At 39.2% G+C, this 15,253-nt stretch overlaps 1 protein-coding gene across 1 annotated transcript in view; it reads left to right on the top strand.

Moving 5' to 3' along the window:
* The window catches only part of NIBAN1 (niban apoptosis regulator 1), a 169,784-nt gene that overhangs the window by 62,120 nt on the left and 92,411 nt on the right, over window positions 1-15,253 (top strand). Inside the window, exon 2 of the mRNA XM_052654001.1 lies at window positions 11,054-11,184. Within this exon, the coding sequence (XP_052509961.1) occupies window positions 11,054-11,184 (131 nt within the window). The remainder of the gene's footprint in view (window positions 1-11,053; window positions 11,185-15,253) is intronic.

The following is a 15,253-nucleotide window of genomic DNA, read 5'->3' as shown; positions in this document are numbered from 1 at the left end:
AATAAAAAATAAAGGACATAGTTAGGAAAATAAAACAGAATCTGGACAAGACACCAGAGAACCTTCTGGAAGGGGAATCACTTAGTGATTCCTAAGCTTGTTGCCTGGTTAAAGTCTGGCCTGACTTCTTTTAATGTGCATGCTGTGTTTATTTGTATGGTTGAAGTCTCAAAGAAACTATTATTTTTAGGATTTTGGAATAATCTGAGAGCCTCTGATAAAATATGTGCATAAAATTAATAACCATAATTAGACTCAAAAGGAGCAAAGGGAATTTTCACTTTTTTTGGTTTCTGCAGTTTAATTTTATATTTTCTTTAGGGTTGTTTAATGGGTGAAATATTAGTATTCTTCCTAAATTCATAATTTTGTGATGCTTTCTGAAAAAGTAGCTGGGTCAGATTGGCTTAGTATTCTTTTTCACACTCTTTCCTCTCCTTTTTGTTAAAAAAAAAAAAAAATAGCCAATCTGCAACTTCCTCAGGGGAGATTAAATAGTTTAGAGAAGTGGCAAAATAAACAAGATTTGTTCTCATCAAATGTGTCATGAAGAAATTGGAGGCATGCTGTGAAGTAATGGGAAAATAATTTTGAAAATTTCCAAGCGCTTTTCCCAAATGAAATGGAAGAAAATTTAAAGTTATCGTCCATCTAATTATGGTTAAAAAAAAATGTCCGCTTACAAGTATGGGCATATATTTATTTTTCTAACACTATGATTGGTTTCTTTCTCTTAAAAAAGAGGAGACCAGACTTAAGATCCTACAGGTTCTCAAAAGCTATTCTCTGGAATAGCTGACTACAGTAGGGCTTTATTTTTCCATAGAATAAGGTAGTGGGCAATTGTAACTTTTAAAATGGTAGTGTTAAGGGCTTCCATGGTGGCTCAGATGGTAAAGCATCTGCCTGCAATGCAGGAGACCCAGGTTCAATCCCTGAGTTAGAAAGATACTCTGGAGAAGGAAATGGCAACCCACTCCAGTGTTCTTGCCTGAAAAATTCCATGGACAGAGGAACCTGGTGGGCTAGAGTCCGTGAGGTCGCAAAGAGTCAGACATGACTGAGCGACTTCACTTTCACTTTCCTCCCATAGACAGCCCCTCTCATTTCTCTCATACTAACCTGTTGAGGTATTGTTCTACTAAATAGTATTGTTCTACTAACTATACAGTGCACATGGAAACCTTAATTTAGTTCAGTGGCTGTGATCATTTGTAAAAAATACTGCTTTCACTTCTGCCTCACCAACTGGTGTTGGTGCCTGACCCCTTATCCAGCATCTGTTTATACATGTGGATTCATTGAATGCCCTTAATGGGCTAAGCTTTGTGGCCATATTAAAGAAATGGTGCGGGCTTTTAGAATAGGGACTGGAAAAAAAAAAGTGAGAGTCTTTAACAATCCAAGGGCAAGTACACAGAATTTAGAATTTCTATGAGTGTCAGTTTTGGAAATGAGGAAACTATTCTATTATTTGTTCCTAAGTACATCTGCTTTCTATCCATAGTCCGGGGAGGGTCCTAGCAAGACTCATATGTTTAATATAAGCTCTTGAGAATGCAAATATGTGTTTCTCTTCTGAATACCTGCAGTGAATCACAGAGAACTTAAGTTAGTTTATGTGTCTCATTTCTAACTCAGAGTAGAGTTTCTGCCAGGTAGGGTACAGGGACCTGCTGGCATCAACACTGCCCGTGAAGAATTTTTGTATTAGAGTCTAAGAAAACCTTTCACTCAAGTTCCAATAATAAATGTGCTTAAAAGATAAAACGTCATTTAGTTCCATTATGGAGAATCCAATTTATCCCAATTCTCTAAGGCATTTCCTAGAAGAAAGAGAGAGTCCTTGGGCATTATTCTGTGTAATTAGCTTTTTGCACCTTGCATTGTGAATTGGGATTTCTGATTTCTTCACCCTACAGTGCAAAGTGATGGTGCTTAGAAACCTGAAACTAAAGCAGATGTTATAACTCATTAGTATTTTAAACTTTTATAATCTGAGAAACTCTGGGGCAAATACTAGATATTATTATACTCTGTTTTATAAATATTAAAAATATTTTATTTTCAGAGGGACTTTTCTCATTCTCCCAAATTAATCTTCACCTGAAACCTCAACAGATCTTACAAAAGTTTGCCAAAGGCCTAGTTAACCCTTTTCTCATTCCTGAATTTGCCTCAGTTTCCAGGAAACAGCCACCTTGTTCACAGGAACTTATTATTATTATTTTTTAATTTCTGTATTTTTCTGTTTCAAGTAACAATAGAAATGTAACACTGAAAATTGTGATTTGGGAGGGTAATATAGAAAAACCAAAGGTGAAATGTGAAGTAAATAAAACTAAATGCAAAACATTATAATCTCAACTATTTAAAAAATAATTGAAAAAAGGTAAGAAGGAGATATAGCAAAAGTAATGTTTGGAATTTCTGTATCTTACTGTAACTCCTGAGCTACTTTTCTCAAAGTAATTGAAACAGGATGGAATATGAATATTTCAGAGAAGATATTTTAATATGCCATAGTTGTTTTGATCCTGGGAATGATGGAGGAACTAGGAATAATCCACAAGAAACAATTATCTTTCAAGGAAGAAAGCTATTGATAAAGGGTAGAATTGAGATAAACTACTTCAAGACTAGAATGTTGATAAAGAACCTTCTAGAATGAGAATATATACAGATCTGTCAGGCTCTTCAGACTTCATAAAAGTTTTATCTAGGCCCTTGTATATTTCCCATTTCTATAAACTGGTCAAGAAAAACACAAAAACCAAGAAGAGCTTTTGTTTTCACGTAATTCCCCATATATAATTTCAGGGACAAAACTGATCTAAAAGCTTAAACAGAATTAACCCATAAGAGCCAGATTTTAAATAAAAGAATTATGCTATGAGAGTGCAGTTTTTAGAAGTCGCTTGATTCTTTTAAACGAATATATCATTATATATGGTTGATATAATGAATATATCACCAACAAAAAATCCCTTATAGAAGGACAGGATTTATCAAACATAATCTGCACTGAAGTCATAAGCACTATCTTTCTCTTCAGTGATTTTATCCAAGACGAAGATGGTGTAAACTGCTCAGCTGCTTGAGACTCCTCAGGTAGTGCCTTGCGGGCCTCTTCAGGAGGGGACGTGTCTGAGCCTTCTTTTAATCACCTTCCTCGTCAACACTTTCCTGGTCAGTGTTGACATCTTCATAATCCTCCCCCTGCTCCTGCTTCTGCTCTTTCTGTTTCAGCAATTCTTCACGTATGTCCTTTTCCTCTGTGACTCCATTGACCAGACCCAACAACTGGAAAAGGTTGCTGTTGGCTAACCAAGGGCCCCTCATGGATTGTATGCTGTGTAAGAGTACGTGTGTGTTTGTGTGTGTGTGCGTGCATGTGTGTGTGTGCATGCATGCGTGTGTGTGTTCAGTCATGTCCAACTCTTTGCAATCCCATGGAGCCCTGCCAGGCTCCTCTGTCCATGAGATTTCCTAGGCAAGAATACTGGAATAGGTGGCTGTTTCCTACTCCAGGTTACCTTCCTGACCCAGGAAGCTTGTGTGAGAATACATATTTTTAATAATAAGTAGTCAAACTGAGAACTGGACCTTACTTCTTTCTCAGGGTACTGGCATAGATTTCATGATTATGGTGCACTGTAATTTACTTTTCTCAAATATTTACTTAGCTTTTCTTTCATTCATTCAACAAATATTTGCTGAGTACACAAATAAAAGTATATACTTGGAGGAGAAATAAGCTATATTTAAACAGCTGTAGCAAAAGTGGTGTATTTTTGGGAGAATACAAAAGAAGGTGAGTGTTTCCAGCTGGGGAGAGCCAGAAATTTTTCTTCTTGGGTTGGGCTTGCCACCTGGGCTTGAAGTAAGGGAGAAAGGAGGGGTGAAGGCATGGCCATGTACTGGGGATGAGAAGCGTTAGTTTGAGTAGGAGAGGTGGGAAGTAAAAGAGAGCTGGAGCCAGATCACAGGGCCTTTGGTGCCAGCCTCGGTGGTTACTCTTCTAGGCAATGGGGAACTATTGAAGGTTTTTACGAAGGGATTAACACCGTCTTGCAACAACATGTCAAATGAAACTTGTCAAGCCAGGATACAGAGGATTATGGCCTATGACTACGAGGTGTGCCCCTTAAGGCTTTCAAAAGAGTTCCCTGGGAAAATTAAAGGCAAGACTTGGTTCTGAAGGACAGTTCCCTACTTTAATATTTGGGCCTTGACAACTCATGTCAGCTTTCTCTTGAATGGGACCATGGTGGCCAGATAGGATTCAGCCTCTCCTGTTCTGTTCCATCGACTCCAGACTCATTCTGGCCACTTCCCAGCATCTTGCCTTTTGCAATAGGGACCAAGCTTTGGCTATTTCCTGTAATCCTCCAGGATCTATGTATTAGCAGTGGCATTTGCCCCCACCCCACTCTGGTTTTGATTTGTTTGTTCCTCTTTTAGAACTAAGAGCTACAAAAGTTTTTTTGTCTGTTTGTTTTTTGCTGTGCTGGGATCTTGAGATAGAGCAGATTAAGACACTTGTACAATGTTTTTTGCAATATAATAAAGACTTGATTGAAGGTGTGGTGGTTGGGATGGGGAAAAGGAGGTGGATTCAAGAAATACTATGAAAATAGAAGTGACAAGATCTGATGACTGAATATGGGAGCAAGGAAAAGGAATCAAACAATAGTGCTGAGTTTTGAACCTGTATGAATTCAGATGCTTTTAAAAGGGCCAGAAGATACTTTTCTTACTTTTACAAAGTTGAACTGAAGCTAAGTGTTGTGGACAGAGCTCTCATGGAGGTTTCTTTTAACTTCAGTGATGATTACCCTGAAGGGTATTAAGACCAGCCTGGTCAAGTAAATTGTACCAGCCCAAGGCCCAGCACAGGCTGTAATACTTAAGTAGGATTAAAAGAAATATGCCTGTGCCCAAAATGCTGGTACAAGAAAATGTGGAAGAAACCCTTTGTGGTTCTAGTCTTTATATTATTGAGTAACTTCCTTTTAGAGAAATACCTGGCAGTGTGTTTCAAAAACAATTTAGGCAAGAGAATATGATACTAAATTGCAGAGGGTGGAGAGGAAGGTAATTCAATACTCAAGAATCTTGAGAACTGTGGAAACAAGCTGGGTTAAGCAGAAATTATTTTGTGTGGTACCTGTGGGCTGATCCACTTATTTGAATGCCCTTATGATGGGATATTAATTAATAGTAATAATAGTCAAAATTTATTGAGTATCTAAAGTGTCTGATACTGCTCTAGGTACTTTTTAACCTGCAGAACATCCCATTGAATACTTACAAAGCACTGTGAAAATGAGTGTCTTATAACCCCCATTTTATAGGTGACAAAATTGAGGCTCACACATTTTCCACAGAACTAGAAGAAATAATCCTAAAATTCATATGGAACCATAAAAGACCCAGAATTGCCAAGGCAATCCTCGACAAAAAAGAAAAAATCAGGAGGCATAACCCTCCCAGACTTCAGAAAATACTACTAAGCTATAGTAATCAAGACAGTGTGGTATTAGAACAGAAACAGACAAATGAATCAATGGAGCAGAATAGAGAGTCCAGAAAGAAACCCACACACCTATGGTCAGTTAAGTTTTGACAAAGGAGGCAAGAATATACACTAGGGAAAAGATAGTTTCTTCATCAGGTGGTGCTGGGAAAATTGGACTGCTGCATGTAAATCAATGGAGTTAGAACACACCCTCTCACCATTCACAAAAATCAAACTCAAAATAGCTGAAGACTTAAACATAAGACATGATACCCTAAAACTACTGGAAGAGGACATAGGCAAAACCTTCTCTGACATAAATCATACCAATGTTTTCTTGCGCTCAGTTGCTCAGTTGTGTCCGACTCTGCAAGTCCGACTGTAGGCCACCAGGCTCCTCTGTCCATGGAATTTTCTAGGCAAGAATACTGGAGTGGGTTGCTAATTTCTTCTCCAGGGGGTCTTCTGGACCCAGGGATTGAACCAGTGTCTCTTGTGTCTCCTGCTTTGGCAGGCAGATTCTTTACCACTGTGCCACCTGGGAAGCCCCAAAGCAATACAAATAAAAGCAAAAATAAACAAACGGGACCTAATCAAAGTTGCAAACCTTTGCACAGCAAAGGAAACCATAAACAAAGTAAAAAGACAACCTACAGAATGGGAGAAAATATTTCAATTGATGCAACTGACAAGTGTTTAATTTCCAAAATATACAAATAGCTCATACAATTCAACAACGAGAAAACAGACAGTCTTACCCCAAAATGGGCAGAAGACCTAAATAAGCATTTCTCTAAAGAAGACATACAAATGGCCAATAGACACATGACGATACTCAACATTTCTCTAATTATTAGAGAAATGCCAATCAAAACTACAAAGAGGTGCCACCTCACACCAGTCAGAATGACCATTGTTAAACAGTCTACAAATAACAAATGCTTGAGAGGATGTGGAGATAAAGGGAACCCTCCTATATACTGTTGGTGGGAATATAAGTCAGTGTAGCCACTGTGGGTCCATTGACAGATGAATGGACAAAAACACAGTACGGCTATATGATGGAGTATTACTCAGCCATTAAAAAGAATGAAATAATGTCATTTGCTGCAAAATGGATGGACCTAGGGATTATCATGCTAGGTGAAATAAATCAGAAAAAGGAAGACAAATAACATGCAATATCACTTATATGTGAAATCTAAAATAGGACAAGTGAACCTATTTATGAAATGGAAGCAGAATCACAGACGTAGAGTAGTGATTGGTGGTTGCCAAGGGGAAGGTGCTTGGGAAAGGGATGGAGTGGAAGATCGGGGTTAATAGATGTAGACTTTTATATATGGAATGAATAAGCTGTAAGGTCCTACTGTAGGGCAGAGAGAACTATGTTCAATATCCTATGATAAACCATAATGGAAAAAAAAAAATAAAAAGAATGTATGCAGCCATGAAATTAAAAGATGCTCCTTGGAAGGAAAGCTATGACAAACCCAGACAGCTTATTTAAAAACAAAGACATCACTTTGCCGACAAAGGCCCATATAGTCAAAGCTATGGTTTTTCCAGTAGTCATGTACAGAAGTGAGAGTTGGACATAAAGAAGGCTGAGCACCAAAGAATTGATGCTTTCCAGTTGTTGTGATGGAGAGGACTCTTTAGAGTCCCTTGGACAGGAAGGAGATCACACTGGTCAGTCCTAAGTGAAATCAGTCCTGAACATTCACTGAAAGGACTGATGCTGAAGTTGAAGCTCCAATACTGTGGCCACCTGATGTCAAGAGCAAACTCATTGGAAAAGACCCCGATGCTGGGAAAGATTGAAGGCAAAAGGTGAAGAAGGTGGCAGAGGATGAGATGGCTAGATGGCATTAGTGACTCGGACATGAATTTGAGCAAACTCTGGAAGATAGTGAAACACTGGGAAGCCTGGCATGCTGCAGTCCATGAGGTTGCAAAAAGTTGGACATGAGTTAGTGACTGAACAGCCCAACAACAGTATATGTATAACTGAATCACTTTTCTGTACAGCAATAATCAACATTGTAAATAAACTAAATTTCAATTTAAAAAATTTAGGCTCAGAGCGGGGAACTCAGTGTAATACATATACTAACTTGCCTTTTCACTTTGGCTCATTAAGGCTAATGTTTGATTTAGTTGATTTTAATTCAGGTTGCACTGAGAGCCTCTTACATGCTAGTAAGTGTTCCTAAAACATCTGTGAAAATGTAGGTTATGTTTGTCCTGAGCTTTCAGTGAGTAGGATAGTGGTTTTGTAAGCAACAGGGCAGGTCCTAGTTAAAGAGTTATGGTAGACAACTTGCTTTTGACTTCTTCATTCCTTGGTTTGGCTTAAGGACCTTCCCCGGGTGGTTAGCTTGAGTTCTTCATCATCAATATAATTACTAGGGATTACTGAGCCCTTTCTATGTGCCAAATGCAGTGCTGAGCACTTCACTGTGTTATTTCATGTAATGACAACCACACTGTGAGATTGTTACTCTTGTTTTTAAATCGAAGTATAGCTGATTTACAATGTTATATTAGTTTCAGGTGTGCAGTAAAGTGATTCAGTATTTTTGCAGATTATATTCCATTATAGGTTATTATAAGATAATGGGTATAATTCACTCTGCTATACAGTATATCCTTGTTGCTTATCTATTTTACATATAGTGGTTTGTATCTATTAATTCCATACCCCTAATTTGTCATTTTGCTTTCCCTCTCTCCTTTGACAACCACAAGCTTGTGTTTTATATCTGTGAGTCTATTTCTGTTTTGCATATACATTCATCTGTGTTACTTTTTAGATTCCACATATAAGTGGTATCATACAGTATTTGTCAGCCTGACATTTCACTAAGCATAATATTCTCTAGTTCCAGATGCATTCTTACAAATGGCAATATTTCATGTTTAATGGTTGAGTAATATAACACCTCAATTCATGAGAATGCTACTCTTACTGGCTTCATTTTATACGAGGGGAAGAAACTGGTATGAAATCTTACTACTAGTAAGTAGCAGAGATGCGATTCATCCCTTATCTAACTCCAGAATCCATCCTCCTAACTACAGTGTTATTTTGCCCCAACTCTAGGCTTTTCCCAAATTGTCAAGATCCCTACACCAGGCATTCTTTTATTTGGGTTTAGATCAGCTGAATCTAAAATCTAGATACATTTTGGGAATAGCTTTTATTTTCCTCCTAGAATTTGTGATGTTATTAGCTGTTTTGTTCACATTTGGAGAGTCATTAGGTTAATTACCCTCGAAAGCTGTGATCCCTTTTTTATGAGTACCCCCTCCTTCATCTGTAGATATTCAAGACACAGAAGCGTTTTTCTCCTGTGTTGGAAGGGAGCAGAGGCATTGTAGCATCTCAGTAGAAACAGAACATCCTTGAGGGAGGTTCGGTGATGTGGCAGGATATCAGGTTTCAAGGTTCTGTAGAACTCATCATACAATGACATCCATCTCTTTTTATTTAAATCCAAGTGCTTGCAAGCGTGCAAAAATTCGCATCAGAAATTAACCAGCTGTTCTGCTAGACTAAACAGTGGTTACTTGGACCTAATGGGCAGCTTTTGTTATTCATTTATATGTTTCAGTGAGGTGAGATACCCTCATTGTGGGAATTCTCAAAGATGCCCCACGCCTATACAAGGAAATTATAGACAAGTATATAGAATTTTCCTTCTTATGTACTGCATAAAAGCTAATAAAATAATGACCAATTAGATACTTAAAAGCCTGAGCATGTGAGAGTATTATGCAAATACTGATTAATAGTAATACCGTAAACTCACAGAGCAAGGAAAAGCATGCCTGATTCAAATTATAGGAGCTTTTATTTGCATTTCTACAGAACCTATTATTAGTAGGTCTCAAAGCACCTTACAAGTAGCAATTATTAAAACTCATGAATACAACCAGAAAATGTCATTTTATTGAGGGAATAAGTGAGAATTCTCCTTTACCTCATATATATTATGAGACCTAAATGCCTGGGCTACAGTAGGCCTTTCCATATAGAGAAAATGAGTTTGAGCAAGCTCTGGGAGATGGTGAAGGACAGAGAAGTCTAGTGTCCTGCCGTCATGGGGTCACAGAGTTGGACATGACTGAGCGACTGAACAACAACTCATACACTTGTGGGTGTTTGGGGCATAAAAGTTGGCAAGTGTGGATTCACAGTTCTCATATTGAGTATCTTTATCTATGTGGTTATAACCCTTCACTTAGTTTTGAAATTTTACATGCATAATAGCTCTAAACAAATGTTGCCTGTATGTTTTAATATTTCTCTGTTGACTATATCAAATTTGAAAACAAAAATTATACCAAGTTCCCATGAAAACATTTTAAAATATTTTGGAATATTATATCAGATTTACTTTTCTCAAACTAACATTTCATTCCAAGGACTAACAGCTGGTGAGCACAGTCAGTGGGACCTGTATTTATTTCTGTTCTTGGTGGGAAGTGCTTGAAACGTTGTGAGGATTTCTCATCTGCTTCAGAATGCTCCTTTGCCCTTCCTCGCCTATTTTTCCTTCTCCTTTCCTGCAGTTTGGTTGCCCAGGTTGGAAAAGCTCAAGAGCATTCCAGTGCCTAACACTGCCTCTCCCTCCATCTCCAGTCCTCAACCTCCCCCCACCCCCCCATACCCCTGACATGATTAATCTTCAGCTTTATTTTCTTCTGGTGCTGAGAGATCATATTGCAGTTATCAGTCTTAGCTGTCAGACAGCTGTACTTCCACGGTTATATTTCACTGTCACGTAGATTCCAAGAAAAGTGTGGACTAGTGAGCACCTTCTTTTATAGTTAGGACACGAGCCCAGAGAGAATGAGTGACACCCAAGGTCATACCGCTGGTTCACTTCTCTGTCTTCTAGAATTGAGACCAAAATTCAGGTCTCGAGATTCCTAAGCCAAAAGCTTCCCCATGGTAATTTTATAATTCTTTGAATCACAAAAAAACTTTTAGACCAGAGACATAGGAGCAAAACTAGAAGAAATAGTTTGTTGATTTTATCCAGGGCTGTGGATCCGCAGGACTAGAAGTGGAGCCTCAGGATCTGGGGGGAAAAAAATGGGAGTGATGTGTGTCCAGAGCTGAAATGGTGGACCCTGGGACCGTGGCATTGCTGTGCAGGAGACGTTGAATGACTTAAAGTAGAGGATAACGAAGAGCAAGAAGGGGAGGACAGGGTGAGGTGGCAGGGTGCTTGTAGAACTAGGAGGATGGTTGCATTTATGGTCATGACGATGGGCTGTTATATAAAGTGGAGCAAGTTGCTTACTGGATAGATGGTCCTCGGGGACCTTGAAGTCACTCAGGGTGATGCCAGAAGGGAGGAATCAAGGCATCCACGTTCTCAGGAACTGTGGGGAAATAACAGATCCCTAGAAAGCAGAGGTGTGGGGAACCTTGAGGGGGTATTTATAGAATTATGGAGAGATATGTCTATTCTGTGACAGATGATACATTTCTAAATTCTAATTTTCATATTTTTTCAGGGAAAACTGAGGCAGCCATCAAAAACTTCAGTCCCTACTACAGTCGGCAGTACTCTGTGGCTTTCTGCAACCATGTACGCAGTGAAGTAGAACAGCAAAGAGATTTAACATCACAGTTTTTGAAGACCAAGGTAACCCATGGACATTTGGTTTCCATATTTCTCCCACTAAGAATGGTTTATAGCTCATGATATTTCTGAAATAAACAATAATTTGTGTGACAGTTTTAAAAATCTGTTCTCAAATCAAGCTCAAAAAACTATTTGCCTGGAAGTTAGAACATATGATTTCTTGTTGATGGTGCAATCCATATGAAAAAGAAAACAAGCATGATTTCAATTTTATCATCTTTTTCCACACTGATGCTTTGATGTCAGGAAATCTGACTTGCTCTGATGAAGTTCAGTACAAAAAAAGTCATAATTTCAATGCCTCATACTTCTGGCATTTTTATTTTGGTCATTGATCAAATGTGATTTTATCTTCTAAACTGTAGTTTATTCTTTCTCCTTTGCTCCATTATAATATTTATCCACAGCCTAAACAGATATTTATTAATACTATGTGCCAGGCCCTGGGGCTTCCCAGGTGGCGCTAGTGGTAAAGAGCCTGCCTGCCAATGCAGGAGACAAGAGACATGGGTTCGGGAAGATGCCCTGGAGGAGGGCATGGCAGCCCACTTCAGTATTTTTGCCTGGAGAATCTCATGGACAGAAGAGCCTGGCAGGCTACAGTCCATAGGGTTGCAAAGAATCAGACATGACTGAAGCAACTTAGCATGCATGTTTGCTTGCCAAGCCCTACCCTAAGTACTGGAGAGCAAGAGAAGTTTTCTGCTTTCCTGTTAATATTCAAATAGAAGAAAGACAATAAATAAATACATGAATGTCAGGTGATATCAGGTAATAAGAAATGCTATCAAGTAAAATAAAGCAGGAGTCATGAATATTTCAGAGAAGCCTTTTGTGGAGATGACATTTGAGCAGAAACTAGAGTGAAATAAAAGAATAGGCTGTGTGAGTATCTGTGGAAAGAGTGTTCTAAGCACATGGAACAAAATTGCAAAGATTTTGCTGCAATTAAAAGCGCAGCAGGAAGGCTAGTGTGTCGAGAGCCATGTGAGCAAGGGAGGAGAGTTGAAAAAGGAATACAGAGTGACTGATAGAAGCCAGATCATATAGGGCCATAGACCACAATAAGGGTTTTTATTTTAAGTGCGATGGGAAGTTATTGGAGAGTATGGAATACAGAGTGACTTAGAATTTTAAGGGATCTCCCTGGGTTTTCTGTAGAGATAGACTACAGGGCGGGACATGAGAGGGAACTAGAAACTGGCAAGCAAGACACTGTAGCAGTCCAAGAGAAGGATGATGGCAGATTGGACTAGGGTGGTGATGGGAGTTCTGAGAAGACTCCAAGTCAGAGCTGACTGAACTTGCGGATGGGTTGGATATGAGAGAACAGAAGAAGAGAGAAATTAGTGATGACAGCTTTCAGCCTGAGCAAATCAGCAGTTGGGCTTGTCTTTTACTTAGGAGAGTCAGAGGTGAACGGGGGTCCTGAGTTCACGTTTGTCCATGTTATGTTTAAGATACTTTTTTGACATGCACCTGTGGAAACATTGAAATAGATAGTTAAATGCTCTGATTTGGAGCTCAGTGGAGAGGTTGAGGCTAGAGAATAGAAATTTGGGATTTCTTAGCTTCTAACATCTGACCTGCCTCTTGAGAAATCTGTATGCAGGTCAGGAAGCAACAGTTAGAACTGGACATGGAACAACAGACTGGTTTCAAATAGGAAAAGGAGTACGTCAAGGCTGTATATTGTCACCCTGCTTATCTAACTTATATGCAGAGTACATCATGAGAAATGCTGGACTGGAAGAAATACAAGCTGGAATCGAGATTGCCGGGAGAAATATCAATAACCTCAGCTATGCAGATGACACCACCCTTATGGCAGAAAGTGAAGAGGAACTAAAAAGCCTCTTGATGAAAGTGAAAGTGGAGAGTGAAAAAGTTAGCTTAAAGTTCAACATTCAGAAAACGAAGATCATGGCATCCGGTCCCATCACTTCATGGGAAACAGATGGGGTAACAGTGGAAACAGTGTCAGACTTTATTTTTTGGGGCTCCAAAATCACTGCAGATGGTGACTGCAGCCACGAAATTAAAAGATGCTGACTCCTTGGAAGAAAAGTTATGACCAACCTAGATAGCATATGCAAAAGCAGAGACATTACTTTGCCGACTAAGGCCCGTCTAGTCAAGGCTATGGTTTTCCTGTGGTCATGTATGGATGTGAGAGTTGGACTGTGAAGAAGGCTGAGTGCCGAAGAATTGATGCTTTTGAACTGTGGTGTTGGAGAAGACTCTTGAGAGTCCCCTGGACTTCAAGGAGATCCAACCAATCCATTCTGAAGGAGATCAGCCCTGGGATTTCTTTGGAAGGACTGATGCTAAAGCTGAAACTCCAGTACTTTGGCCACCTCATGCAAAGAGTTGACTCATTGGAAAAGACTCTGACGTTGGGAGGGATTGGGGGCAGGAGGAGAAGGGGACAACAGAGGATGAAATGGCTGGATGGCATCACTGACTCAATGGACGTGAGTCTGAGTGAACTCCAGGAGTTGGTGATGGACAGGGAGGCCTGGCGTGCTGCGATTCATGGGGTCCCAAAGAGTCGGACACGACTGAGTGACTGAACTGAACTGAACTGGTATTAAAGTCATGGGATTATTTTGGATCTGGAACTTGGCTTTGTTTTTTAAATAATGATAAGAATGGTGGAATACTAGGAAAGTTCTGGAAGATGCTGTCAGTTTTACTTTAAAATGAGAATCTGGTGTTTCTGTATTTTATTGTTTTCAATAAAACTTAAGTGTTTTGGAAAAAAAAAAAAATAAATAAAGTCATGGGACATAATCAAGGGAAAGTGTAAACAGAAAAGGAGAGGTTCTATGACCAAGTCCTGGCCCCTTCAACATTTGGAGATCAGAAAAAGGAGAAGATTCCAGCAAGATGGACTGATAAAAAATAGCCTGTGGAGTAGGAAAAAAAAAAAATCAGAGAAGTGCAATGTTCCTGAGACAAATAAAGAAGGGATTTCAAGAAAGGTTGAATGATAAATGGGTCCAATACTGCTGCAAGTTGACCAACAGATTTAGTGACATGGGTTTGCAGAGATAACGGATTGTCATTGCCATAAACCAGTTATTGAAAAAATTTAGGGAGTTTGATAAAAGTTAAAATTCTGGTCCACATCCCCAGAGATTCTTATATAATAAATCTAGGGTGAGCCATATTTTTAACAAGCATATCAGTTGATTTAAGTGGCCCAGTTTTAAGAAGTGCTGTGTGTAACAACTATGAAGTTATGCTTATATATGGTTTCAGTCTCATTTAAAGAGGAGACTGAGGGCCTCTTTTACATGTTCAGGAGTCCAGGTAGGAGAGTACCTCATCATCTGTCTCAATATCCTGAAATTTACCTTAGAAATTCCATCCCTGAATGGATTTTTAAAAAGATGAGTATATCTATTTTCTCTGTATGCTTCGTGTAAATTTTGCTTGAAAGTGGAGAGATGTTTCTAAAGGGAATATGATTTTCTTTCATAAAGATACAGTTGGCTTACAATATTGTGTTAAAGGCACTACTGTTTTTTCTCTTTCTTAATTCATGTTATAATTGGAAGAAAACTGCTTTACAATGTTGTGTTGGTTTCTGCCGTACAACAATGTGAATCAGCCATAATTACACATATATCCCGTTCGTCTTGAACCTCCGCCCCTTCCCCTCATCCCACCTCTCTGAGTCATCACAGAGCACCAGGTTGAGCTCCTTGTGTTATACAGCAGCTTCTCACCAGCTCTCTGTCTGGGGCTTCCCTGGTGGCTCATATGGTAAGGAATCTGCCTGCAGTGCAGGCGACCCTGTCAATCCCTGGGTCGGGAAGATCCCCTTTACACACGATAGTGAATATATGTTGACGCTACTTTCTCCATTCGTCCCACTCTCTCCCTCCCCCACTGTGCCCGCAAGTCCATTCTCTACATCTGTGTCTCCATTCCTTCCCTGAAAATCTGGTCATCAATTTTTCTAAATTCCATGAAAGAATGAATTTGAGTCAGTTGTAGTGAGGTGGATGAACCCAGAGCCTGTTTTATAGAGTGAAGTAAGTCAGAAAGAGAGGTGCTATAG

Source organism: Budorcas taxicolor, chromosome 16, assembly GCF_023091745.1.
Source record: "Budorcas taxicolor isolate Tak-1 chromosome 16, Takin1.1, whole genome shotgun sequence".
NCBI classification, from domain to species: Eukaryota; Metazoa; Chordata; class Mammalia; order Artiodactyla; family Bovidae; genus Budorcas; species Budorcas taxicolor.
This window is presented reverse-complemented; position numbering and strand designations above follow the sequence as displayed.